Genomic DNA, 24,456 nt, shown 5'->3' with positions numbered 1-24,456 from the left:
ACAGTAGCCGGAAGGGACAAAATTGTTGTCCAACACGACAAATGCGGCGAATACGCTATAATACGATTTTCATATATCTAAATTAAGATATCACTGTTCAGAGCATACCGAATGAATTGGCTTCTCGTCTTTACACTGTGAATACACCGACAGGGGATGTTTCGGTGATAAGATGGGAGGAAAGAAGAAAAAATCGGCGGCAGCGCAAGCTGGGACTTCTGGGGCTCCGTCAGCAGCAACGGGCAGTTCTGGAGTCGTTGTATCGGAGGAGGCGAATAAACAGCTAAACAGCAACAAATTCACGAAACCAGCGAAAGAGAACAAATCAAAAGGTGAAATATAAGTTTGGATGTGTCATAAATTCAGGAACAACAGTGTGTGTCTTCAGCGGGGCCGTGACAGCGAATGGAAAGTTCTAATATCAATGCTCCAGTTTTTCTGTCCTGGAATTCCAGATTTTTCATAGTGAAAATTCAAATGCATCCTTCAATCATGTCAAGCCAAATGACATTTCATACAATATGCGAAATGTAATATGCAGACACGTAGCCACCCTTTTCACTGTAATGCTGCACTCCAAAGATGGCTCTGGTCTTCTCATGTGGTTAAAAGTCTTTAAAATATGAAAACTGGGTACTTTAAAGAGGATTTTTTTTTAAATATCAAATAACACAAAGCTGTTTGTTTTCAGCTCCAAAGACCTACAGTCTTAGCAACACTGCTCAGATTGACACTGGAGGAAATGTGGACAAGTCAATCCTTAAAGTATGATTTCATTTCATATGAGTATCATTTATATATGAGTATCATTTATATATGAGTATCATTTCATATGAGTATCATTTACATCGATTGTTGCAGCTGTAAAATGTTGGGTAGCTTTCAGCATGTTGGTAGATATATTTTTTAGGAAATCCTTTTAATTTACCTGCCAATAACTATACAATAATTGGTATTTCACCCTTATACATACAGGTTAACATTCAAGCTGAACTTGAAAAGAAAATCATCAAGCTCATCAATGACTTCAGAGAGGAAAATGGGGACAAAGGGCCCATCTCGGGTAGACTTACAAGCAAAAAGTTGCTGGTAAAGATGCAGTATTTCTCTGACTTGTGGGGTACTTTATGTGACAAAACAGAATATTTACGATGTCATTGTTTGTGCTTGCAGGACTTGTACACAGCCCTGGAGAAATTCAAATTTAAGAGGGAGCACATTGAGGAAGCGATGAAAAGCAGCGTGCTGTATGGAGGAGATCTCCACTCTGCTCTCGACTGGCTTTGCCTCAATCTAAAAGATGGTGATAATGCCTTATCACCTTTGGAGATATTTTAACATTATTGTTATAGAGAACACGAGGTTGACAAATGTGTGAATTTCTCTGTTGATTGATCATGTCCCAGATGAGCTGCCGGAAGGTTTTAGCCAACAGATGCAGGAAGAAAGCCAGAAGAGCAGGCCCAGATTCCAGCTGCCTGTGCAACAGAAACTCACAGATCTAAAACCCAAAGCAACCACTCAGACCACCAAGGTTTGTGCAACTTTTTAATGGAACTACATAAATCTTTTTTTTTTTAGCTATAAGTTGGTGTTTTGTTACCAGGTCGCAGAAAAGGATGAAGCTGCCAGCATGAAGGACTGGATCTTAAGGTATGCTGAGCAAAGCAGCGAGGAGGAGGAGGAAGAGGAAGGAGAAAAGAGGACACTGAATCCTGAACTGGAAGAAAAGTTTGATCCAGTAAGAGAGAAAAAACAATACAAGCTCTACATCATATTTGCAAGATATAAGATAAAATGTGTGTATTTTAAAGCAGGAGTTTGCTCAAAACTGTGGAAACAAGTGTGTAACTACAGTGTGTGGATGAACCAAATGGATGTTATTTGTTCTTGTGAAGAATGACAGGTATTTGATCCTCACTGCTCAACTCTATGATGCAAAAGAAATGGCAGCTGCTGCCAAGACAAAGGGGGACAGGGCAGCCCAGAGGATGGCACAGGACAGGATCCGCATCATACAGCAAGGTGATCCATGCTGACCATTCCCAGGCTTAAGGGATTTCTCTTCCTCTGACTCACAGAGAACATTTGTGCTCTTCCAGAAATGAAGCCACTGGAGGCCCACCCCATGTTTAATCCAGCTATAAAAGTGTCAGACATCCCCCAAAAGGAAAAGAAAGTAGTACCTGTGAGCGAGGACAAAGAGGACCTCAGCTTTAAGCTGTTTGAACAAGCAGAGAAGGAAACTCCTGCAGAAAAAGGTTGGGATAAACAAGATTTAACTACAGTAAGATATTATAGTGTAATGCCTCAGCAACAGATATTTTTCACTCATTTGTCTTTAGAGATAGTCATAACCAAATATTCACACATGTGAGGCTTTGGGGATCCATTTGCACTTTTTTGTGTCGTCGCAAAGTTGATGGCAAATGTTGCATTCATTAAAGAGTGACAATATTGTTTTAATTAAGGTGACCTCCTTTTTCCTTTCATAAGTTTACCGTGCTAGACTTTTTTTCTTTTGCAAAACATTTGGTTCCACTTTTCCATCCCCCAGCTGTGAAAAAGCACGAGCCAAAGGACATTCGCAATTTTGACTACACAGCACGCAGCTGGACGGGAAAGTCCCCCAAACAGTTCCTCATTGACTGGGTCAGAAAGAATCTGCCCAAGAGTCCCCCACCTGCTTTCCAGAAAGTTGCCGCTGGTAGATATTGGAGAAGCAGGTAAGTGCTTTCCTACAGAACCCACAACTGTCTTAAAAATTGATTGAGATTAGCCCAAGTTTCTCATCTAAACAAAGAATGTGTCTCGGTTTCACTGGTTAGAGTGCGCATTCAGAGACCAGATGATGTTTTTGAGGTTTGCCCAACAATCCTGACTGAGGACAGCATGCAGGCCCAGCATCTGGCGGCCACGCTGGCCCTCTACAACCTGGTTAAAGGCCAGGTGATATGTGCTGAAGACACTGCTGTTCCTTCTTCCGATATTTAACCTGTCAGTTCTCTCACAATAGATTTATTTGGTTTTTTAGTCGGTGCACCAGCTTCTGCCTCCAACCTACAGAGATGTGTGGCTGGAGTGGAGAGACAGTGAGCAGCAGAAAGAGGAAGCGAGCCGCACGGCCGCCAATAAACCTCGGGACCAGTTCATCTCCCGGCTTCTGACCAGACTTAAGCAGCAACAGAACCAGAGCTGCCCGCAGGGATCCCCGTCCCGAGGCCAGCTGGGAGGGAGCAGGAGCGGCGACGAGGAGCCCGAAGAATCCTGGGAGAATTTGGCTGCACTCGATATCCAGGAAGAGGGGGAAGAAGAGGGTAAAACTGGGAAAAGAGGGGGGAAGAAAGAAGGAGCAGGGTTGTTTGAAGCATCCAGACAGCTTTTTAAAAAGCTAAAGAAGTCCCCACTTGCTCAGAAACTGCAGGTAAATATAGTCAATGAGGAGATTTCAGAGATGATACAGTTCTTTTAATGGCCTCATCTCTTCAAGGCCGAACGAGAGCAGCTTCCTGTCTTCCAAAATCGACATCGCATCTTGGAAGCCCTGCAGCGCCACTCTGTGGTGGTAGTGGCTGGGGAGACGGGCAGCGGGAAAAGTACGCAGATTCCGCAGTTTCTTCTGGAGGAGCTCCTGACAGGAGGCCGTGAGGCACAGCCCTGCAACATCGTGGTGACTCAACCCCGCAGGATTTCTGCCATGAGCCTCGCCTGCAGAGTCAGCCAGGAGCTCGGCTGCGACGACGGCCCAGGGTCAAAGGTTAACACTCGTGTCCGAGATTTTTCACCGTCACCTGCGACTTGAACTGTCACCTGGATAATGATTTTCCTTTCTTTGCGGATTCCTGTTGCAGTCATCGCTGTGTGGATACCAGATCCGGATGGAGAACCTGTCTGGAGACTGGACTCGCCTCCTTTACTGCACCACCGGAGTTCTGCTTAGGAAACTACAGCACGACAGACACCTCAGCTCTCTGACTCACATCATCGTAGATGAGGTACTGACAGCTATTTACCAAACTGTTAAACTGGCTATAAAACAAGGAGAGTGTTTTACTGCTTTTTGCACAGGTGTGTAAAACAATACAAGATGCTGAGTAAAACAGTGTTGTCCTCCATCTTCACTCAATTGAATGTAATAATCTACAGCATGTAAAATCAAAGTTCTTTTACTCCTTCCATCTCCTCAGGTTCACGAGCGCAGTGTCCAGTCCGACTTCCTGTTAACCATCCTAAAAGACGTTGTGATGAGGCGATCAGACCTACGGCTCATCCTCATGAGCGCCACAGTGGACTGCCACAAATTCTCCAACTACTTCAACCGCTGCCCAGTGATCACAATCCCCGGTCGGACCTTTCCTGTAGAGGTAAGAGGATCTTTGGATGGACGTTGAAGTGAATGGATTTAAGTCAGTCTGAATACGGATGTGGTAAATATGGAGAAGGTCCCAGGACAACATCGGTCTCTCGTGGGCTTGTTTCCAGGTGTCCCATTTGGAAGACATTGTAGAAGAGACAGGGTATGTCCTGGAGAAGGACTCAGAGTACAGCCAGAAAATTCTCGAAGAAGAAGAGGAAATTACTGTCTCTGTGACACAAAAAGGTGGAAAGACATTACAGCACCAGGTAACGTCCCCCGTGCAGCACAGCTGTGGTAGCTTAGCTTTGTCTTTGTAACCTGGATGGGTTTCTTCCAGGAGGTGATTATAAGAGACCCCGGCTCGGGCTGGGAACTTGGTCCTGATCTTGATCACTTCAGTAACAGAACCCGGCAGGTGCTGCAGTTCATGAACCCGAACAAGATCAACATGGACTTGCTAGTTGAGCTCATCGCTTACATAGGTACAGCCCCATCTTCACATTTACAAGTTGTTTAGGTGGTTCTACTCTGCTGATGCTTTTTTGTACTTTGTCAGAGAAATCTCCACAGTTTGCAGAAGTGGATGGTGCTGTTCTGGTGTTCCTTCCAGGCCTGGCACACATTCAACAGCTCTATGATCTGCTTTGTTCAGACAAGAGGTTCAGAGACAAAAACAGGTCACACACACACATATGCATGTACCTAATATGGTCTCCTAAATATCCTGCACCTGGTATCACACCCCAACTCTCTCATGGCGTCTTACTCGGGTTTAGGTTCAGGATTGTTGCCCTGCACTCCACTCTTTCCTCAAAGGACCAGGCTGCTGCCTTTACAGTGCCTCCTGCTGGCGTCAGAAAGGTACTGCGCCTCTAAATCGGTTTCTTACTGAAACTAAAAAGATTTTTGTTAAAGCTGACTAATGCACTCAGCATATGTTTCTTTTAGATTGTCTTGTCCACAAACATTGCTGAAACGGGGGTGACGATTCCAGATGTGGTGTTTGTCATCGACACGGGAAAGACTAAAGAAAACAAGTAGGAGCTCAGGAACAATATCCCAAAAATCATCATTCTGTTCGAAGATAATCTGCTTTATGGAGCCTGTCTTAAATTATTCAACGAAGTCTTCTGTGTTCTTTAGATATCACGAGAGCAGCCAGATGAGCTCTCTGGTGGAGACCTTTGTTTCTAAAGCCAGCGCTCTCCAAAGGCAGGGAAGAGCAGGACGTGTCAGAAATGGCTTCTGTTTCAGACTTTACCCTAAGTTCAGGTATGGAGGTTATTGACATAGAGGAGAAAACAATTTCCTATTGGACATTAAGGATGTGCAGGATGAAGAAACATGCTTTTGTAATGTTCTGCTTTTCACAGGTTTGATGCTTTTATGGATTACTCCATCCCGGAGATTCTTCGGGTCCCCCTGGAGGAGCTTTGCCTTCATATCATGGTATAATGTAAACCAAACTCATAAAATACTCACAAAAAGAATATTTTACACTGTCTGTCATCCGAGCGTTCCTCTGCTCCACCTGTCTTCCTGGTAGAAATGTCAGTACGGCTCTCCAGAGGACTTTCTGAGCCGGGCCCTGGATCCTCCTCAGCCTCAGTCTGTCAGTAACGCTGTCAATCTGCTGAGGAAGATCGGTGCATGTCATCCCAGCGAGCACATCCTCACCCCTCTGGGGCACCACCTGGCCAGTCTGCCCGTCAATGTGAAGATCGGCAAGATGCTCATCTATGGAGCCATCCTGGGCTGCCTGGAGCCAATAGTATGTTCGAATCATTCTGTAACGCACGCGTAAATTATTCAGTTAATTGGTCTAATCTTTACCACGAGAAGGTTTTTTTTTCATTTCCGTGAAAGCTGATTAAAGATTTGTTTCAGGCAACCATTGCAGCAGCCATCACAGAGAAGTCTCCCTTCTCTACACCGATGAACAGGAAGGAGGAGGCAAACCTGGCCAAAGCCGCACTGTCATTGGCCAACTCGGATCACCTGACCATATACGGCGCATACCTGGGGTACAGACAGTCCTCTCGCTGTGGAAAGCAGCAGCTACACTGAACCATGCATTTATTATGATGCAATGAGGACTTTAGAACAGATTGAATGTTTCTGTTTCTCCTACGAGGTGGAAGAAGGCCCAGGCTGAAGGACAGAGAGCAGATCTGTCCTACTGCAGGAAACACTTCCTCAATCGAACAGCTCTGATTACGATCGAGGTATGACATCATGGCCCGTCTGGTAATCTTACTCCCACACCTGTTGTCCTGTCTCACAGCGGTGATCTCCTTCCCAGGATGTGAAGCGAGAGCTGATCAAGATGATGGAACAAGTCGGTTTCTGGTCTTGCCGCTCCTCCTCCGGCGTGAAGTCCCAGCCGGCGTCGCTGTCCAAGCAGCAGATCGCCGTCCTGAAAGCGGTGCTGACCGCGGGGCTCTACGACAGCGTGGGCCGGATCCTCTGCACCCCCTCTGTGGACGTGCTGGAGCGTGTGGTCTGCGTGGCGGAGACGCCGCAGGGCAGAGCTCAGGTCCACCCATCATCCGTCAACCGCAACTTGCAGACGCACGGCTGGCTGCTGTATCAGGAGAAGGTAGGGAGGAAAGGTGCCTGGGGGGGGTTTCCATCGCGCCGGTGCCGATAAACTGTCCTCTACAGGTGAAATACGCTAAAATCTACCTGCGAGACACCACTCTGATACCGCCGTTCCCCATGCTGCTGTTTGGAGGCGACATCGATGTCCAGCACAGAGAGAGACTCATCACCCTTGACGGCTGGATCCACTTCCAGGTCAGAGGTCACTGGAGTTTATCTGGTGCCCGTGGCAATAAAGATGGGCTCATACCGATGATGTTCATTATGTGTTCTGTGTTTAAGGCTCCTGTTCGGATTGGAGTCATCTTCAAGCACTTACGCAAACTAATGGACTCGCTGCTGGAGAAGAAGCTGGAGAACCCAAAGATGAATCTGGAAGGTGATGTGTGATATTGGTGACCTGCACTGACCCTTATTACAGTATTTAGAGGAATCTTTGCAAAGTAAACTACACATTTCTATCAGCAAAATGAACCTGAGAGCAGCTAAAAGGGTTTAGCTTCAACAGTAGATTGAGTGTTACGCTCTTCTGAGCGGATCTCTCTCTCGTCTGATCCTTTCTGCATCTGCTGCAGGTGAGAGAACCATCCAGATGATCCTCGAGCTGGTTACATCAGAGCACGCCGCGTGATGACAGACCAACAAAGGGATTTATTGCCACAAGACCCATGGCAAGTTACTGTTTTCATCCTCTGGTGTGACTCTCTCAGGTCTGGAAACCACTGATCTAGTAGATTCACAGAGGAGATGGAGACAGAGCAGCTAAACTTGACTCACAATGAGGACTGTATCACACTAAGGAGGAAATACAACCTGGTATAAATAAAGCTTTGAACATTTTTAAGGTACATTTTTGATGTGTTTTGTGATCAGTGGAGTGGAGAAAATGGATCTGCACAGAGAAAGTTGGCTATGGGTGAACTTGTAAAAATAAAAATAACCCCATTTTTCATGACTATCTTTCGTGAACGCACATGTAACACCTATATCACGTATCTCATATACCTACTGCTGGGTTGTCTTAAGTGACTAAGGCTACTCCCAAATGACCATTTTTCTGAATTTAATCGATACACAACAACTTCAACCACCTGAACATTTTTAAACTCACAATAAAATAAAATGGTTTCAACAATTTTAAACTTTCTGGCATTGCACTTTCCTTTTGCAATCTTAAAATGCTCCTAATTAAAAAAGCTCATGAGAATTCAATCCTTTTACAGTACATTTCTAATAGAAACCTTCACTTTCCCACCACGTGCATCAGAGGGGCGGGGAGCATCAGAGGTCCGGCAGGGGGAGCCAGGAGGAGTGTCATTCATATTAAAGTGCTGTGCACAACAAACACCCTTCAGGCACACACTTTTATTTCACAGTTAACTTGAAATAAGTTCCTTACAAAGAAAACCAGAGACCCCCAAAGTGCAAAAGTTGCAGGTAGAGAAAGGAAAGACAAGAAAATGCAGCAACTACGCGTCACAGAACAACGGATCCTTACAGATATCAGTAGTAAAGGAACCCGTGCCACATATTTGTAACCTCTGTAAAATTGATAAATATATGCAGCCTTGATGTGGACAGTCGAATGTGGCATCTTCAACAGAATCACAAATTCACTTCTTCTTTTCACAGGATGTTGTAAAGCAGGAAGTGATGCGCCGTCGGTGTGAAGTCCATTAAAACGGTTGCATATTAACCCTCAGAACTGGATGACGCTGTATCCGTCGTCAGGCACCGAGGAGTAGACGGGTTCCTCTGCAGTCAGAGGGATCATACGGTGTGTGGTTAGACGGGAAATGCGATGGGGAGATGAAACCTCACGGCTGATGGCGTCCCACATGGCAAGAGTGTTTTATCTCTGATCTCATTTTAAGTGAAGGCCGTACAAGCAGGCAGAAAGATCTTAGTAACTCACCAGGGCTGTTTCTTTGATTTGGTAACGCCAAAGTCCTCCTGGAAATTCACAAAACACACGGCTGGTTAGGGTTCGGGTCGAAAATATGACTCCTGATGGCGAGCAAGCGTCGCCGTGGCGATGGCCTGCGCGTACCTGCTGGGCTGTGGAGGCTGCGGAGTTGGTGACCTCTGAGTGGTGTAGAAGCTCTCATAGAGCACCGGAGCTGCGAGACAGGACACCATACTGGTTTGTGACACCATACTGGTTTGTGACTGCAGCCCCTCACTGGTTAACAGCTACCACACCACTCTGACCAGTGCTGGTTTCATACCTGGCGGTTTTTCGCCGGTTTTTCTGAGATTTATGAAGTGTTCGATGTCTCTCTGGACGTCGCAGCACTCCAGCGACTTCCTCACCTCCTCGTATAGCTGCACAACATGGGGGGGTGGTGGTTGGGGCTTCTGTGGATTTCTGCCACTGACGGTACTGAAGGGCACCCACCTCGTCGTTGGTCACACACTGCTGGGAGAGCTGGTTGAGGTGTGTCCACACGGCGTTCCTCAGGAAGACGATGCGCTCCTTCGCCAAGTTTTCAAACACCTGTGAAGTAAGGGTGGTGGTGGTGGTGGGGGGGGGGGGGGCAATCACCTCATTTCTTCATGTTTCTTTTTTTATTGCTTCGATTTGACCCTTTCCTACCTCACATGAGCTCACATGTTCTCTGATCCAGTCCTCTCGAGCTTTGGCCAGAGTGTTAATGTTCTGCTGGTACGATCTGTCTGCCGGTGAGGCGCAGCGTATGAATATAGCGCTGCATAACGGCCAGCGTGCACTTCAGGCTTATATCAGCATGGTTTATCATGCTACTGCCCTCAGCCATGAACTTCTCACTTTTTTTTTTAATTTTTGCAGCTGGTCACATTTTCATTGCAATAAGCGGTGTTGCAATTCACCCTCATGCGCAGACATCCAAAAATAAACGGCAGGGCCTGTGAGCACAGAAAACACAGTACCTGCTTCCTCCGCGTTCTGCGTCGCCTGTAGAGCCTTGGTGCACAACTGCAAGGTGGCAAACACGAGGGAGCAGCAGGAAGTGAGGCTCAGAGCTCATCGCCGCGCTGATCTTTAGGGCCGCACTTCACTCTACCTTGTCTATCTGTTTGCTGTTGCTGGTGTTGGCGTTCCGGTTCACGTTCTGATCCGCCTCTTCTTTATCTCGGCACTTGTGCTCGTACATCTTCTTCGCCTGCAGACGAGCGACACATTTCTTGCCACGGCGCACCAACCTTTTGTGACCCGAGTACCTGCGGCTTTAGTTCACTTTCCCAGAACGACACACAAAACCACTTACTTCAACGGCACTGAAAAGCATTTTCAGAAGCCGTCCACACCGGCACAACGATACTGGAGCAAATAAATTAGAGCAGCTGCTTTTATCAGGGTTGCGCAAACTAGGAAATCAAAGAAATGACCTTTGACCTGGGGGCAGCTGTACTGGTTATGACGAGGCGTTTGCCTTTAACGTTAAGGCATCTTTTATGTACCTCCATTGTCTTCTTGAACTGGGAGGACTTCAGTTTGTGGAACGCGTCCATGTTTTGCTCCATCTGAAAAGGCAGCATCAGATCTGGTTACCCAAATAGAGCGCACATTTCTGCAGCCACGTCACCGCTGCTGCTCTCACCTTCTTCTTCATTTCCTTTTGCTTTTCTCTGAATTCCTCCAGTTTCTTCACCTCCCCTCTCATGCTTTGCGCCAGTTGTAAGTGTGCCAGACTCACGTGCTCGGTCTCTACCAGGGTCAAAGACACTCGACGATGAGGTGGACAACAGCAACAAGAACGGTTGCAAAGCAAAGGTACAAAAAATATCTGGGACTTACGCAACTTGAACACGTCCAGGGACTTTTTTAAAGCACTTCAAAGGTAAAAACAAGAACACGGTTATGTGGGAAATTCATACATACTAAGTCCTCAAATGATTTTGAGGCTAATTTGTGGATGTTCCCTTGTCAGGAAGGACAGTGTTTTATAGTGTACAGTGTTTTTGAGTGTGTTATCTCCTTTTAAATCGCGACCAGAGCATAATTTCATTTCATTTTCTGCCTTAAACGTCTCCAAGAATGTGAAGATTTGCTCCAGCCTGAGCGTCTGGTCCCTTACTTCATCTCAGCATGTCCACACACCTTCTTGGACAAACTGAGGAGGTCTTTGGCGTATTTCTCTTCAATGGAAGCCCTGAAATAAACCAGGAGACTTAGAGCAATCCACTTCTCCTCAGATATCTGAGAGTAAAAGGAACATTATTTATGGTAATACGCTGGAGAGGACCATCAGAGGGTGGACAAAGAGGAAATAACTACTGGAATGTTGCCATGCTCTCACAGTTGTGCATGTGTCTTTCTGACAGGTTAAACATTAGCATGCAGGAAGAGGAAATCAAATCTCAAACTGCAAAGGTTCAACTGGACTGAACAACGGGTATTGTTGATAACAAACACCCTTTATGTTCTTCATCTTCAAATAATTTTCTTTTTTTGAACCACAACCCAGTGCTCTGAATGCACTACTTAGAATATCATAATACTAAAATGCAAATATGCTAAGTTTGCATAGGATGGAATTATTTGGGATGGGCAAACACACTCTTCAAATTTACATTTTTACTTCTGTCTTTATTTAAAATATTTTGGTCTATACTTCAGCCTTTTTACTGAACAAACATGCATGATTTTTAGAAAAACAAAATTTTAGCATTATACTGTACTAATTTGACTAAATGTGCAGCGGCAGAATCGCACCCCCTGCAGTCCACACTGTGTTACTGCAAATAATAAACGTTGAAAAGGATTATTATTAAAATGTAAATTATTAAAAAACCTGATTGCATTTAGGAGGAAAATAACATTACCTGGCTTTTATAAACTCTTCGATTTCCTTACATGTCCTCTTCCCGTCATTTAAATAGTGGATGATGGTGTCATATCCCCCAGTTGAGATCAGTTCAACGTTCTGTCCGTGAGGGTTCAAAACATGTTGTTCAAGTTTGGTTTCAGAAACTGCGGTCAGTTCAGCCTTTTGTATTTACATCTGCTAAATCTGAACAGGAAGCTGCTTCCACAACAAGCTCAATTGTTCTTCTCCTGTGAATAAACAGGCCCTGTCCGAACTCGCCTCACTTTTAATTGGCTCGAGAAGTTCCTGAGACAGCACAATACAGAGAAATAAACACTTCAGCTGTAAATTGATATTTTGAGCCCTACTTCTCTATAATTTCGGTGAGCTGAGTGTAACAGCATATAATTAATCTCGGCCATCGGCTTTCTACCTCTAAAAAAATCATGCAAACTTTGACTGAAGTTTGGAGCTGTCAATGGTTCCGTCCCAGTCCCCCCAGTCGACAACTGGCTCCATGTGTTTGGTGTGTGCATGTGTGGGACAGCTTATATTTGCTGTCAGCAGGTCGTTAGAGGCTCCAGGAAGGCTCCAGAGTTTTACAGAAAACACTGTAAAACTCTGTCAAAGATGTCGGGAATATTAGTACAGATTGATGTGTTTGCTTTGAAGGGATGCATTTGGTCCTAAACAAATAGGCTGAGTTGCTTTCTGTGTGTAGTGTTGCTTCATTGGATATTTTCAAAGTGGATTGAATAAAATAAAACGAAATCAAATAAACTTGGTCAGCTACAGAGAAGCAGGTCTGCCTCAGCGTATATGTGTTAAAACGGCATGCAAATACATTTACATTTTTGCACATTGAGTTCACAATAAAATAAATAAATAACGAGAAGAGTAATGACATTTTCGCTTTCCCCCTGTCAGTAGAGGAGAAGTTAACGACAGGGAAATTAATACAGGAATGAAATCACTTCTGGCTGCTTTAATCCAAACCTTCTGATTAAATCTACAATGAGAAAAGTAGACAAAAGACTCACCCAGAAGAAATCTTTGAAATGCAGGTTTCTCATGGCTGTTACCGGGACAGAGGAGCGGACGGACTGACTGACGTGACCGCGGCTGCAGTGACGCCAAGGTCGGGAAAGCGCGTGGAAATCGACGCATGCGCAGTGATGCGCCTAACGAGAGCTTCGTTTCTGTCGCTCCTGCAGAAACCTGCCAACAACTTTAAGATTTATCCATGACAAAGGTATCGATTCTTTTGTTAGAATGTAACCTTAAAAGTTAAAAGTTTAAACCAGCATTGCATAAACAATCTAATGTGGATTAAACCAGTGCGACAATGTACAGAACAATGTAATGTCGTTAAATAAACAGTTATTTTGATTAATCGTTAAGAAGAATCAAAGAAGTAATTAATTAATGAAATACTAAATGCGGTATAAAAGTTTGCTTATACCATCTAGTGGTCAATAGGTGTATTGGAACTATTTCCCTTTATTCATATTTTTAATGAAAAATGCAGTTACATATTCCATAGTTTGTAGATTGTGCGTTATATAAATCTAACCAATTTGTTCGAACTTTTATTCAAAATTCAAACATCATGATTCCATCCAGTTCTTACCCTTTATACTGATATTTGTAATCCAACTCATCCTTCGCGTGTTTTTCGTTTATTGTACTTTACAGGGTTTACGTGATGGAAACATTCTCATGTCAGTGCTGAAAAACCTGTTCATAGGTCACAACTATTCTGCTCCACCAGCCGAAGTCATAAAAACTTTTATGACCGTCAAAGGTGATTCAGCTCCTGGATAATGGCTGCAAACAATCATAAAGCCTAAAGCATAAATGCTCCTTTGTGAAACTCAAATGTACAGCTTTGCATCACCACACCTTTCATTATGGGGCTGTTTTTGCCACTTTGACGACCAAAAGGTCTTTTTCTGCAACACTCCTCCGTGTTTTTGCTTCTTCTTTTCGCTGCTGATTAACCCACTACAGATCACTGAAGTTTCCTGGGGATTTCTTCTAAAAGGGAAAATACAAAGAGTCAGAAAAGCAGAACTAGAGACGAGCTCGGCGCACTCACAAAAGCCTCAACATTTGTCAGTGTCGCAATATCCCAAAGACGTGTTTACACGTCCCGTTTCTTGTAAAGCCAAGTAAATACACGAAAAATGATCACATGACTGCTCCACGTCGTCACAATCAGCATCAGGAAATCAGCTTCTGACGCTCCCATTAATGTCAATCAGGTGAGGGGAAAGTGAAAATTGTAATTGCTGCTCATTGGAGTTCAGAACATCCCCCACCTGGCCGGGAATTAAAAGTGTGGCTTAAAACTGAAAAGACGCGTTTTGGGTAACACTTAAAAAACAACTGCGGAAAGAGTAGTGAAAGGGGGAGGAACTTGGCTGCAGGGCTCGGGGATTCCTCCGCGACGTCATGCGGGAGTATTTAAACAAGTTCATCTATCAATAGTTGGAACCTGTCGCTACTCGTCAGACGCGCACGGCTTCAGACACACGGAGAGGAGGAAAACGCCACTTTTCCAGCTCCCGCTTATCCCGCCGCGTTAAAATGGCCCAAAAAGGTGAGTGTCCACTCCTCCGGCCCCAACCTGGGCTGTTTTATTAGGGATCTGCGTGTGTGATCCGCCCGGTCTGACGTGATCTGTCGTCCCCAGAGATCCCCGCCACCGCGGAGGTCGCGCGCGAGCTGCGCCGGCTCGGAGACGCGCTTTACTGGAGGTACAAACTGGTGGAGCTCCTGACCAAGAACTACACCGCCGTGGCCGAGGGCAAGTGAGGACGGGCCGGGCGAAATAAAGGCGCATTTATGGATTTAAGGAGTCCGGGAGAGACGCAGCGCAGGCGGGGAGCTGCTGGAGATACTGGAGGACTGGCGGAGCCCACCTGACATGTTCGGGCTGAAGCTCAGCAGTCGGAGGACGCGGTCGGAGTCGGTGGAACCGGAAGCGACGCGGAAACCTGCTAATCAACACACCTGAGGCGCTCCTGCGTCACGTGACTTCAATGACGCTATTTCGCGTCATCTGCTGCGACGAAAATGGAGTTTCCTATCTGGGAACATCACTCGTCTGTTTTCATGATTCATATGTCCGTTCATCTTCTGACAGTCGCGTTAGTGTAAATATGAAGTTTGTACAATAATTGTCATGGTCATTAGTGCCATGTATTAATAAAATGGTTGTTGGAATTGCTGCTAAAGCCTTAAAACAATGCTTTCTACGCGGGTTGTGCCAGTTCAGCCTACTGGACCAAATCACATACACAACTTCATAAACGCAAAAGCCAATTTTAACACTTTTAATCGATCACTCTCCTGAAAAACCGATCAATGACCCAGGCAGCTCTATTGTCACAGGGTGGATCTGATGACTGTATTCAAAGACAAAAACAATAGCAAAGAAATATGTAAAAAAAAAAAAAAATCAGCAAAATGGTGCTAAATTCAGGCACTTAAAGGATCCTTTCTTTATTTTGTGTTGTAATACAAAAGCATACAGGAGAGAAGATCCCTTTCATTGAACTCCATTAGATTGTACACATAAAATGACTAATAATTACATACAGGTATTTATTTTCTCTGTAGCTACATCCACAACTACCTCGGCCCTCCACCGATTAGCATGCATGGTCTCCCTGCTGTCGCGCTCCTGCCACAGATCTTCGCAAGTGTGAGAATATCGCGTAGAGGAAAACAAAACGCAGAAATATAAAACATGTCAGGAGACAGTAGGCAATGTGAGTTAATGGTGAGACCACACACGTTGGACCAGACTGATGTACGATTATGTTGTTCGAACTGTTTTTCGCTCAGTCTTTGATGCACCCGGGGCCAAAGTAACCCTCCCGCCATCTGTACGCGCAAGCTTTGCCCAGACGGGGCAGCGGGGACCAATGGGGGAGAGCGTTGTGACGTACGAAGCTGTTACATCGAAAAGAGAGGGGAACACAAAAGGGGGTCAGTACCCTAAAGGTTATCTTACACTCGCTATATGAAGAACATGCTGTTAGCTTCTTGTTATTCCTTTGGTGCAAAACAGCTCCAGGCTTTGATCTGAAAGACAACTGAAAAGGGGACTTTCACCAGGCTGCGGAAACACAAAACAGCACGACTGAGTCCAGCGAGGAACATGTGGGATTCTGAACATTTTTACCCCCCCCCCCCCCATGCCCGGAATTAGGAACAGACCTCCTGCTTGTACGTCCAGAGGAATGATTTTCTTTTAGTCGTAATGATCAAAAGCTGTAGAAAAATAAGTGAGATCTTTTATTTAAACCATAGTTTCTACAGTTAGGCTTCATCTTCACAAACGAGTTACCGAACCGAAGAATAATCTCTATCAATATATTCCTATCTACAGGGCTAACGACTGTGCAAAATACTCAGAGATGGCAGGCTACTCCAAGCGAACGAAAAGAGACGGAAGACTAGCCTCATCCTGCAAGCGCAGAGCGGACCTCTATAAAAATGTCCAACTAAAAACACTTTGACCAGACTTAATTCTTCATGTAGACGAGACCGCCAAAGTGGGTCAGCTAGTTCCTCTTAAAGACAGGTTACTTTCTCCTCATTGGAAATGAGAAAAAAAAAGAAGGGTGATCTGGTAAAACATTCTCGTAGTCTAGCCTAAAGCGTGTTCTCCCAACGCACGGAATGACGAGGTGAAAGCAGAAACTGGAAGTGAGCGCAGAGCATCGATAGCAGTGAGGGTATTCTTTATTCTTGCATTAGCATGAGGGAGTTTGGAAAAAAGCGCGTAGCCGAGGCTGGATTACGAAGAGAGCTTGCAGAAAGAGAGACGTTTCCTTATCGCGGAGGGAAACTTGGCCCCAGTCTTCAATTTCACCACTCCGCCGCGTTTATGCCACTTCCTTACCAGATGTCTACGTAGTGTTGATGTTAGCGGTGGCGGGTGATCGTTCTCACTGCGTGAAAGCAGTCGGTCGGACGGTCCCGACGCGTCAAGTGTTCCATGGTGAAGCCCACCACCGATCGGATCGCACAGGGTTAATATGGACTACCACCGAATGTCATCCAGAATAGATGTAAAAACAGGTTCCCCAACCAAAATAGATTGTCTCATTAAAGTGAAGTCTGTCTCATTAAGTGAAGTCCTTCAAGCAATTAAATAACACAGACCGTAGCCAGATCTTCCAGTCCAACCAATCACGTGTATTCATTTAGTGAACGCAGCCACCACGGCCCACATCAGTTCATTGGAGTTGGGCTTTGTGCTCTCCTTCTCTGGCTCCAGCTCCAGCAGGCTGTGGACCCTCTTCATCCCCAGGTCGTACTGGTCATCTTGGAGCGGGGCGAAAGCGTTCTCCAGAACGTCGGACGAGTGGGCGAGGAGAATCAAGGCGAGGACTCGCTTGTCCATGCGGTGAGGATCGTTGACCCACTTCTCTAAGACAGAGTCCTGGACCTTCTTGATCAGGCGCTGCAGGCAATAACAAGTCGACCCATCAGAGATGGCAGAATTCAGCATTTACGGGATCAAAACCGCGTCTTAAGTGACGTTAAGTAACACCATATTCTGATCGATAGCATTTGATTTGTCCATTAAATGGGATACGTACACGATGGCACGCAGCTTAGACAGCCTGTGATTCTTTTTCTTGGGGTATCCGGCTGTTGTTCGGCTGTTAGTCGGTGTTAAAGTCCAGCTAGAATGTTAAGACCGCTAAACTTAAGGATTTTTAAGGACTAGGGCCACATTTGCATGAAGCTACCTGGCTTTTATCATGCGCCACAATTATAAAATGCCACTTTACACATTTTTTGTTAAGACAGCCTGCATAAGTTTCACCGTCTTCAAACAGGAAGTAAGCAAAGTGCAGAAGTGCAGAAAATCTGCTTGCAGTGAATCATTGACATTTCCTAGTGTGCAGCCCCTGACAGGCTTCAAACACTGCCGAAGGGAACCAGGACAGCTCACCTGCTTAATGATGCTGTTGGTCAGCGGATGTGTGGTCATGTCAAAAAGCAGGAAGTTCTGTTTCTCTGTGGTCAGGACACCTTTCTCGACCAGATTTTTTGCAAGACGCTCCCTCACGTTCCTCAGCTGGTAGTGCAGCTTCAGGGGATTCCAGGTTTCTCCTGCAGGAGGGAGTTTTAGGGAAATTAGCCAGGCAGTGTGACGTTTCCAAAAAAGGTGGCAGCACACGGAGATGGGTAAAGTATCTCACCACTTAGCAGCTCTATCCAGCTCTGGACAGTCTCTGGAGGTTGGGTCTCTTTTATGTGCTTTAAGGCCTCATCTAGCAGCACATCCCCTGTCGGAGCATCTGATTTGCAGATTACCTTTGCAAACAAAGGGAACCTGTTTGAACCTGGGAAAAGTGCTGTCATCCATCTCAAACTAATCTCACATCCTGTGTGTCCAGGAATCCCTGCACGTGCCACGGCAGAGTTTGCACAGAAAAGTGCTTAAACAGAAGCAAACCCAGGAAATGGTTGCATACCAAGAAAAGATGGGGCTGCAGCGGCTGCCACATGCTTTCATGGAGCAGCCGGAGCAGTGACCACATCAGCGGTCCCCTCACCTTCCGTGAAAGCAGGCTTTTTCTCCGAGCACCACAGGGCTCTAACTGTAGCCTCCCTCTCAGGGCCAGTTCCACAAGCATACACCCACGGAGACCGGAAGAAATACAGTCGTTCCAGAAAGACGTGTAACCCTGGGGGAGGGAAGACAAACAAGGTGCAGCGTCTGTTATTATAGCTGACGTGTTGCTGTGATTAGCCGCTGTTAGCCGCTGTTAGCCGCAGCTACGCGGCTAATGTCAACCTCCAAAAGCCCAACTTTGACCAAAAGTTGCCGTGTAGCAAAAAGGTAACGGCATCGGTTGCTTAATGGCGGACGGGGCTCCGCTTTAGCTCGCTGTGTGCGCCGAAATAAAAGTCTTTTCCCCTCAACAGACGAGTGAGTGACACGCTGTTGTGCGGCTAACAACGCGGAGCCAAATTGGCTGCAAACGCGGTTTGTAACAGTGATTCCCTGCAAGATTACCAGGTAAAAGCTCGCTTTATGAGCAGTTGCCTGGGTGGAAAGTAAACAATATTGCACTGCCGATCTGGCTAATGACGGCTACAATAGCGTCGGACGACGGAAGCTCGGTTTACGGGTTTAAAAAAAACCAAAAAAAAAACACCTCTCGATCCTTGAGGCCCAACAGCAACACCTCCTCCATCAATGTAAGCCTGGTCTCCTTAGAATCCCCACCGTCGTCGTCCTCCTCCTCGCCGCGGCGAGCCTCGTCCTCCTCCGTGGCGGTCTCCCTGTCCCTGTCGGCAGCGGCGCTGCGAGTGGCCTCGGTCCTCCTCTGGACGAGGGTCGTGGTTCTTTGCGCGAGAGAGGCCATTGCTGGTGCTATGAAACGATCGAATACAGAGAGAATCGCCTACCTCGACCGCTTGGGAAACCGCGGAGCATGTACAATTAACGTTAAAAGAAAGAATGGGGGTGAATATTGGGTCGGTCGGATCAAGAAAGTCGTTTTGCGTTAAGCTCGGCTCGGAATTCCTGCTTCGACTCTGCCCACTTCCTGATCCAACATGGCGGCTGTGGTAGTGACGTAGGCTGTGCAATTACGCGGACGTGAACGCATCTTCGTTGCCTCCAGGAAGCGTCCGGAAAACTCAAACACTCGTCACCTACAGTGAATCGTGAACAGTCAGGTTGAAACATATTAATTACTCCTAAGCAAAAAAAATTACGTGCCTCATATTTGTAGTACAGTATATACTAATACACGGTCATCCAGCAGGTTGTTTTAGGATCAACGCTTTGACTTTGATGATGGGAAAATCCAAGATGGGAAGATCTGAAACATCGAAATGTAATCAGCCCATTATGGCCCAATATCAACATTTTATTTAAAAAAAATCGTTTATAACTTTTTGAATGGTTTTACTAGCACGTATCGGCGGAGGTTACAAAATGGGAATAAAGATGAGAGTGGCAGCAATGCGTGACATAAATGGGCTTATATTATATTCCGACACTATTCTCGAATTTATACACAGGTAAGCGAAAGTGAACTGTGGAATTAATATAAAAACAGTACAAGCCATGTCTTAGATATAAATCTCTAATTTAGAAAATTTCTCGTCCCGTACCGAGTTATATTGCACGATGTAATATCAACTATGACCACACGGTGGCAGTCTCTGGAAAATAACGAACCCAAACGACATCTGCCGGTTATTAAATGGTCATAAGGGATGTGTAGAAATCCAGTAAAAGGAACATTTGTGCGTCTGGCTTGTATTGTTGAAGAGCATCCATTCTCCCTGCCCAGCACAGAAGCCCGTGGGACTGATTCATGATAGGGGCCTTTCTGTGTGGAGTTAGTATGTTCTCTCCATGTATGTGTGGGTTTTCTCAAGATACCACTTTACTCCTACAGTCCAACAATATGCACATTGGACATTTTCTGTAACGGCCCTTGATTGAGCCTTGTGCAGGGGGGTGTTCCAGCTTACTTCTCTCATTTCGACAGGAAGAGGCTCAAGCACATCTCGCGACCTGGAAGAGTAAGGTTGTTAAGAGAAGACAGATGACTGTTTATATGCAGATCATTCATCATGCACAAAACCTCTCAGTGGCATTGAAAAATTGCAATATTGCACCAGACACCATTCTGGCAGAGAAATGTAACTGTAGATGGTTCCAAAGTTGCAATCTGCTTTTGGGAAATGTTCCTGATCTTTGACCTTAGATTCAGGAAGGAGGAGAGCAGGAGTGGCTTTGGAAGACGACCTTCTATGGTTTGTAATGTCAGGTACCAGGCACCCTCTCCCCAGGCAGCTGTGAAATGTTACAGACAAGAAGACCGATTAATCTACATCGGGTGGTTGGGTGAGAGCAAGAGGCAGCGTATGAATTATTTAATATCACATCAATTCAAAGCATGATGCAGCTCCTCCCAAACAAATAGGCAATGGCCGGCAAATTCTACATAAATAGGTTCTGAGATCAGGATATTGGGTTGGTTAGATAAACATTTTTAAAGGTTTTCTGTCTCCAAGTTCATTATCGTCCATGTTGTTCCTGAAGGGTAACGAGTAAATAAAACGCTGTCCTTGACCTCTGCATTGTTGGTGGACATTCAGACATTTGGATCCTGAATATGGGTCAAATTCTGGATAATCGGTCCTTCATACACACAGCTGGGACATATTCTCTGTTTAGCATCATCAACCTGCACAAGTCTGCATTTTTTTCTTTTGATAAGGTTAAAATATCTGGATTTTGTTTTTATTAGCAGAACATACAAGTGGACCAGGGGTTCTAGAAGGCGCAGAAAGTGTCATCATCAAGGCGCAGAAAGCTGCTAACAAACTGAATCGGGCAGAAGATGTGTGGTTCCTCTGTGTATGTCTGCCTTGTCTCAAGTGTAATGGAAATGGAAGGCACTTCATTGTAGCACTCAGAAAATGCTGGAAAAACTTAGCAGCGATACAGAAATCACTGGTTACTGAGGGCGAAGCATTCACTGTGGCCTGGATTACATCCAGTACAGGCAAACATGCTTGTTTTTTCCCTGAGGAACCAGGAAAAATCCATGAAGTAACACCATCATATGATGGGTTGGTTCACCATCACCAGCATGCTGCATCTTAAATGCCCTGAAGAAGAGGCAAAAAGAGAAAGGGCCACTCTAAAGGCTGCTGATGCTAAGCTAATTTGACGGTTGATGACCTTAATGAGCATCTATAAAACGTATGATTTTTGCAGGTTACTTGATAAATCCTGCCCAAGAAATCCCGACACTTCAGAGACTGGGGAAAACTGCTGCAGGGAACAAACGATGTCTTCTCGGACATCAAGGAGGCCGTATGTGTGGCCCTAAAAATTCCTTGGAGAGATTATTCCCCAGATGGTTGGAAATATGCTCAGTGTAAACAAGCCCTTCTGCTACCATCGAGACAGTTGCCTGACACTCTGACCATATAGGTAGCATATTTGCACTCAGTCCAAGATGACAAGATGCACAAGTGGAAAATAGTCCAATGAAGCTCTGCCAGTCAGTGCAGGAGTCCTATATTGTCTCCAATAAAAGAAGCCTTAACCAGTCCATTAATAAGCATTAAAATAGGCCACCTGGCATAAAAATGTAACCATTACACTTGCTATAAATCTTCCCTGGCACATTATCTCATCATCTGCCACCATGGTGACACCGTTTATAAACCTCTGTGTCTGTGTGAAGCCTCCTCAGGACCTGTGGTTTCAAATAATGTGGACAAAACATCTGCACACAGAGAGAGGGGGGGTGGGGGGTGGTGGAGCTGACAACATGCTGAAATCTGTCCCTGGAGTCTTAAAGCAGGCCACACTCAGGCCCATATTGGAGCCATTTCCTGTCTCTGGATTGGGCAAAAAGGTTGACCCTTGTGTCGCCTGTATTAATGTACGAGAGCACGCTCACACACACACACATGGTTTTGGGATGACACCCCCACTTAGAGAACTCAGGGAGTCGCCAATGCAGCGCGGTAAGTGAATTACTGGATGTCTCAATCAGCTGCAACATCTCACAGGAGAATAAGGGCTTGAATATAATTATCTTTAATAGCTCAGGGCACTTAAAGGCCTGGGTGAAAACTAGAAGGTTGTAAAACACAAAAGAGAATCTCAATTTTGGGGGTGTATGCAGAGAGATGGATAATGAAGATGCTATCAGCTTTCTCGCAGCTTGTTGTAATAAAAAGAAACGAGATCTGAAAATGGGGTTAAGTGTCTGGGAATGATTGCAGCATAAAGGGTCACGTCTGCAGATCTGTCAGTCACCGGAGCAGTTTTCTGTTCAGCACCGGTGGGAAGAAGAACATCTGGGCATTAGCGGTGCCATGGCAGCTCCTGGTCCAGGAATATGCGGGTTTACGGGCCAGGTGGCCCCACGAGACTTATTCTCATACAACCGACGAGAAACAAGAAGTGAAAGTGGGAAAAGCTGCAGAATCGTGCCCGTTTCTGCACACAATCACAGGAAGCACTTTCCATTCACCCCATTCCCAGTGACACGAATAATAAACAATGAGGTGATAAGTCTGCAGCAGATACGCAGCCAACGAGCCGCTGGCATCAGGCAGAGGCAGAAATCATGAGGCGTGTCGCCCTGTTTGTCACGTTTCACCTCACAAATCCGAATGACCCGTCCAACGAGAGCTCCACTTTCCAATCGTGATCAAATCCCAGCGTCACTATAGCAGCAGCAGCGGTGCGATGGACCTTGCTGCGCCTCTTCCTCCCATGGAGACGCCAGACAGCCATCGTGTCCCAGTGATGTAATTGAAGCCAGAGTCTGAAGGCAGACCCAAGTGTTAAATTCTCACCCATATGGCTGCAATCAGAGCAGAGCTCAGCTGTCAATCAACCTGCCAATAACGACCAATTCAAACCAAAGCGATCAGACGAGTGAACGTCTGAGCGAGTATCGCTGACAGGAACGAGCGAAAGCAACAGGAAGCCCTGCTCTGGGACTACCAGACGCCAAATAAAGGGAGCAGTAAAGACGGGGCCCGTTGTTTTAACAGCCAGGCCAAAATGCAGATTTAAGACAGACAGGCTGAAATGAAATTAGCACAGTTGTGTAAAAACCCGACAGAGGTCCACAGGGAGGTGCGCGACTCCCACGTTCCCACAGTTTGTAACGGATCGGCGCTTTACGCCTGTGAAATTTACATTTCTTCAGCCCAAAAAAGCATCTTTTTCTCGTCAGCCTTCAGAGTCGTATGATCCTCCCTTTCCTGGTGGACAGGAAGCCTCCAACAATAGGAACACCCCCCCAGCTGGAAGAAACACTCACACGCAGACACACGCATGCAACCGCACACGCACACGTATCTGCATCCAGGTCCATTAACAGGAACCCTCCAGTGTTAATGTGATGAAATAATCGTCGTGACGACGGGGCAACGGTTCGGCCAGGAGAGCAATTAGCCCGTCAGGCCCGGGAAGAGCCGACGGAGCAGCGGCGGGTTTGGTTTATTTGCTCAGCAGGAATGATGGAGTGGTGGAGTACACCCTGCTGAGTTTAAGGTAAGACAACCAGAAGTGGAAGGAAAGTATACAGGAGAGAGAAGGAGAGAAGCTTTGAACGATTCTGCCTCCTTTAATGATGCCACTTCCCTGATTCTTTAAACTTCTGCACCACCTCTAAGGGAACAAACAACAGAGGGCCTTTTCATGAAATATAACAGCCACGTTAAGGCCACCACGGAGTCTTAGGATAAGAGAGAAGAGATCCTGAAGGGCTCCACACACCTCAGGTCACCTCAGGGTCAACCGGGGTCATAATCCTGTCCAGATGACGTCCTGAGCTCTTGAGGACGTGTGGTCAGAGGACAAGAAATGTTCACCTCAGAATGACTAAAACATGGGATTGTGGTCGCAGGAGTCAGAGCGAACATGACAAGGCGGCGTGGAGACCTATGATCTCTCTCCTCATCTGGTTACACACACAAACACACACACACACATGCACGTGCACAGAAACAGGAACCCCGGTGGTTTTCCATAACCCTAAATTCTTATTCCTCCCAGCAGACCCATCAAAACCAAATCTGTCAAAACAGAATTTATTTGCTGCCAAACTGCAAAGCAGGCTGACGAAAAGTGTCAATGAAAACAAAGAAAACACCACATTCAAAATAAATTCAGCG

At 45.8% G+C, this 24,456-nt stretch overlaps 3 protein-coding genes and 1 long non-coding RNA gene across 7 annotated transcripts; 1 reads left to right on the top strand and 3 right to left on the bottom strand.

Annotated features, from left to right (window-relative positions):
- The first annotated feature begins 10 nt into the window (after positions 1–10).
- On the top strand, positions 11–7,908 carry dhx29 (DEAH (Asp-Glu-Ala-His) box polypeptide 29). Its single transcript, XM_057019567.1, has 28 exons — positions 11–332; positions 692–765; positions 976–1,089; positions 1,174–1,303; positions 1,407–1,534; positions 1,607–1,741; positions 1,899–2,025; positions 2,103–2,261; positions 2,558–2,726; positions 2,829–2,949; positions 3,035–3,424; positions 3,491–3,757; positions 3,852–3,995; positions 4,188–4,364; positions 4,483–4,623; positions 4,695–4,839; positions 4,914–5,034; positions 5,134–5,218; positions 5,306–5,394; positions 5,501–5,629; positions 5,731–5,806; positions 5,904–6,128; positions 6,245–6,381; positions 6,492–6,582; positions 6,660–6,956; positions 7,022–7,153; positions 7,241–7,337; positions 7,534–7,908. The coding sequence occupies exons 1-28, from the start codon at positions 173–175 to the stop codon at positions 7,587–7,589; spliced, it is 4,116 nt and encodes a 1,371-aa protein (XP_056875547.1). The 5' UTR covers positions 11–172; the 3' UTR covers positions 7,590–7,908.
- Positions 7,909–8,308: 400 nt separating this feature from the next.
- Positions 8,309–12,953, bottom strand: pstpip2 (proline-serine-threonine phosphatase interacting protein 2). 4 transcript variants are annotated; one of them, XM_057019574.1, is made up of 14 exons: positions 12,789–12,944; positions 11,765–11,865; positions 11,017–11,091; positions 10,737–10,771; positions 10,540–10,646; positions 10,400–10,462; positions 10,003–10,101; positions 9,869–9,914; positions 9,555–9,634; positions 9,357–9,455; positions 9,187–9,283; positions 9,009–9,078; positions 8,874–8,911; positions 8,309–8,713 (listed from the first exon to the last, which is right to left on the bottom strand). In XM_057019574.1, exons 1-14 carry the CDS (start codon positions 12,819–12,821, stop codon positions 8,658–8,660), a joined length of 999 nt encoding a protein of 332 aa, XP_056875554.1. In that variant the 5' UTR covers positions 12,822–12,944; the 3' UTR covers positions 8,309–8,657. The 4 variants fall into 4 exon arrangements, with proteins under 4 accessions (XP_056875554.1, XP_056875552.1, XP_056875553.1 ...); XM_057019572.1 differs by having other exon boundaries at positions 10,540–10,771; positions 12,789–12,948; XM_057019573.1 differs by lacking the exon at positions 10,737–10,771 and having other exon boundaries at positions 10,540–10,684; positions 12,789–12,945.
- A 294-nt stretch (positions 12,954–13,247) lies between these two features.
- On the bottom strand, positions 13,248–14,876 carry LOC130517597 (uncharacterized). Its single transcript, XR_008947748.1, has 2 exons — positions 13,651–14,876; positions 13,248–13,575 (listed from the first exon to the last, which is right to left on the bottom strand). It is a non-coding gene; the product is annotated as an uncharacterized LOC130517597 (long non-coding RNA).
- A 354-nt stretch (positions 14,877–15,230) lies between these two features.
- On the bottom strand, positions 15,231–19,361 carry LOC130517595 (Golgi phosphoprotein 3-like). Its single transcript, XM_057019576.1, has 5 exons — positions 18,939–19,361; positions 18,333–18,464; positions 17,976–18,090; positions 17,726–17,886; positions 15,231–17,227 (listed from the first exon to the last, which is right to left on the bottom strand). The coding sequence occupies exons 1-5, from the start codon at positions 19,146–19,148 to the stop codon at positions 16,964–16,966; spliced, it is 882 nt and encodes a 293-aa protein (XP_056875556.1). The 5' UTR covers positions 19,149–19,361; the 3' UTR covers positions 15,231–16,963.
- Between the last annotated feature and the right edge of the window lie 5,095 nt (positions 19,362–24,456).

Source organism: Takifugu flavidus, chromosome 20, assembly GCF_003711565.1.
Source record: "Takifugu flavidus isolate HTHZ2018 chromosome 20, ASM371156v2, whole genome shotgun sequence".
In the NCBI taxonomy this organism is placed as follows: domain Eukaryota; kingdom Metazoa; phylum Chordata; class Actinopteri; order Tetraodontiformes; family Tetraodontidae; genus Takifugu; species Takifugu flavidus.
This window is presented reverse-complemented; position numbering and strand designations above follow the sequence as displayed.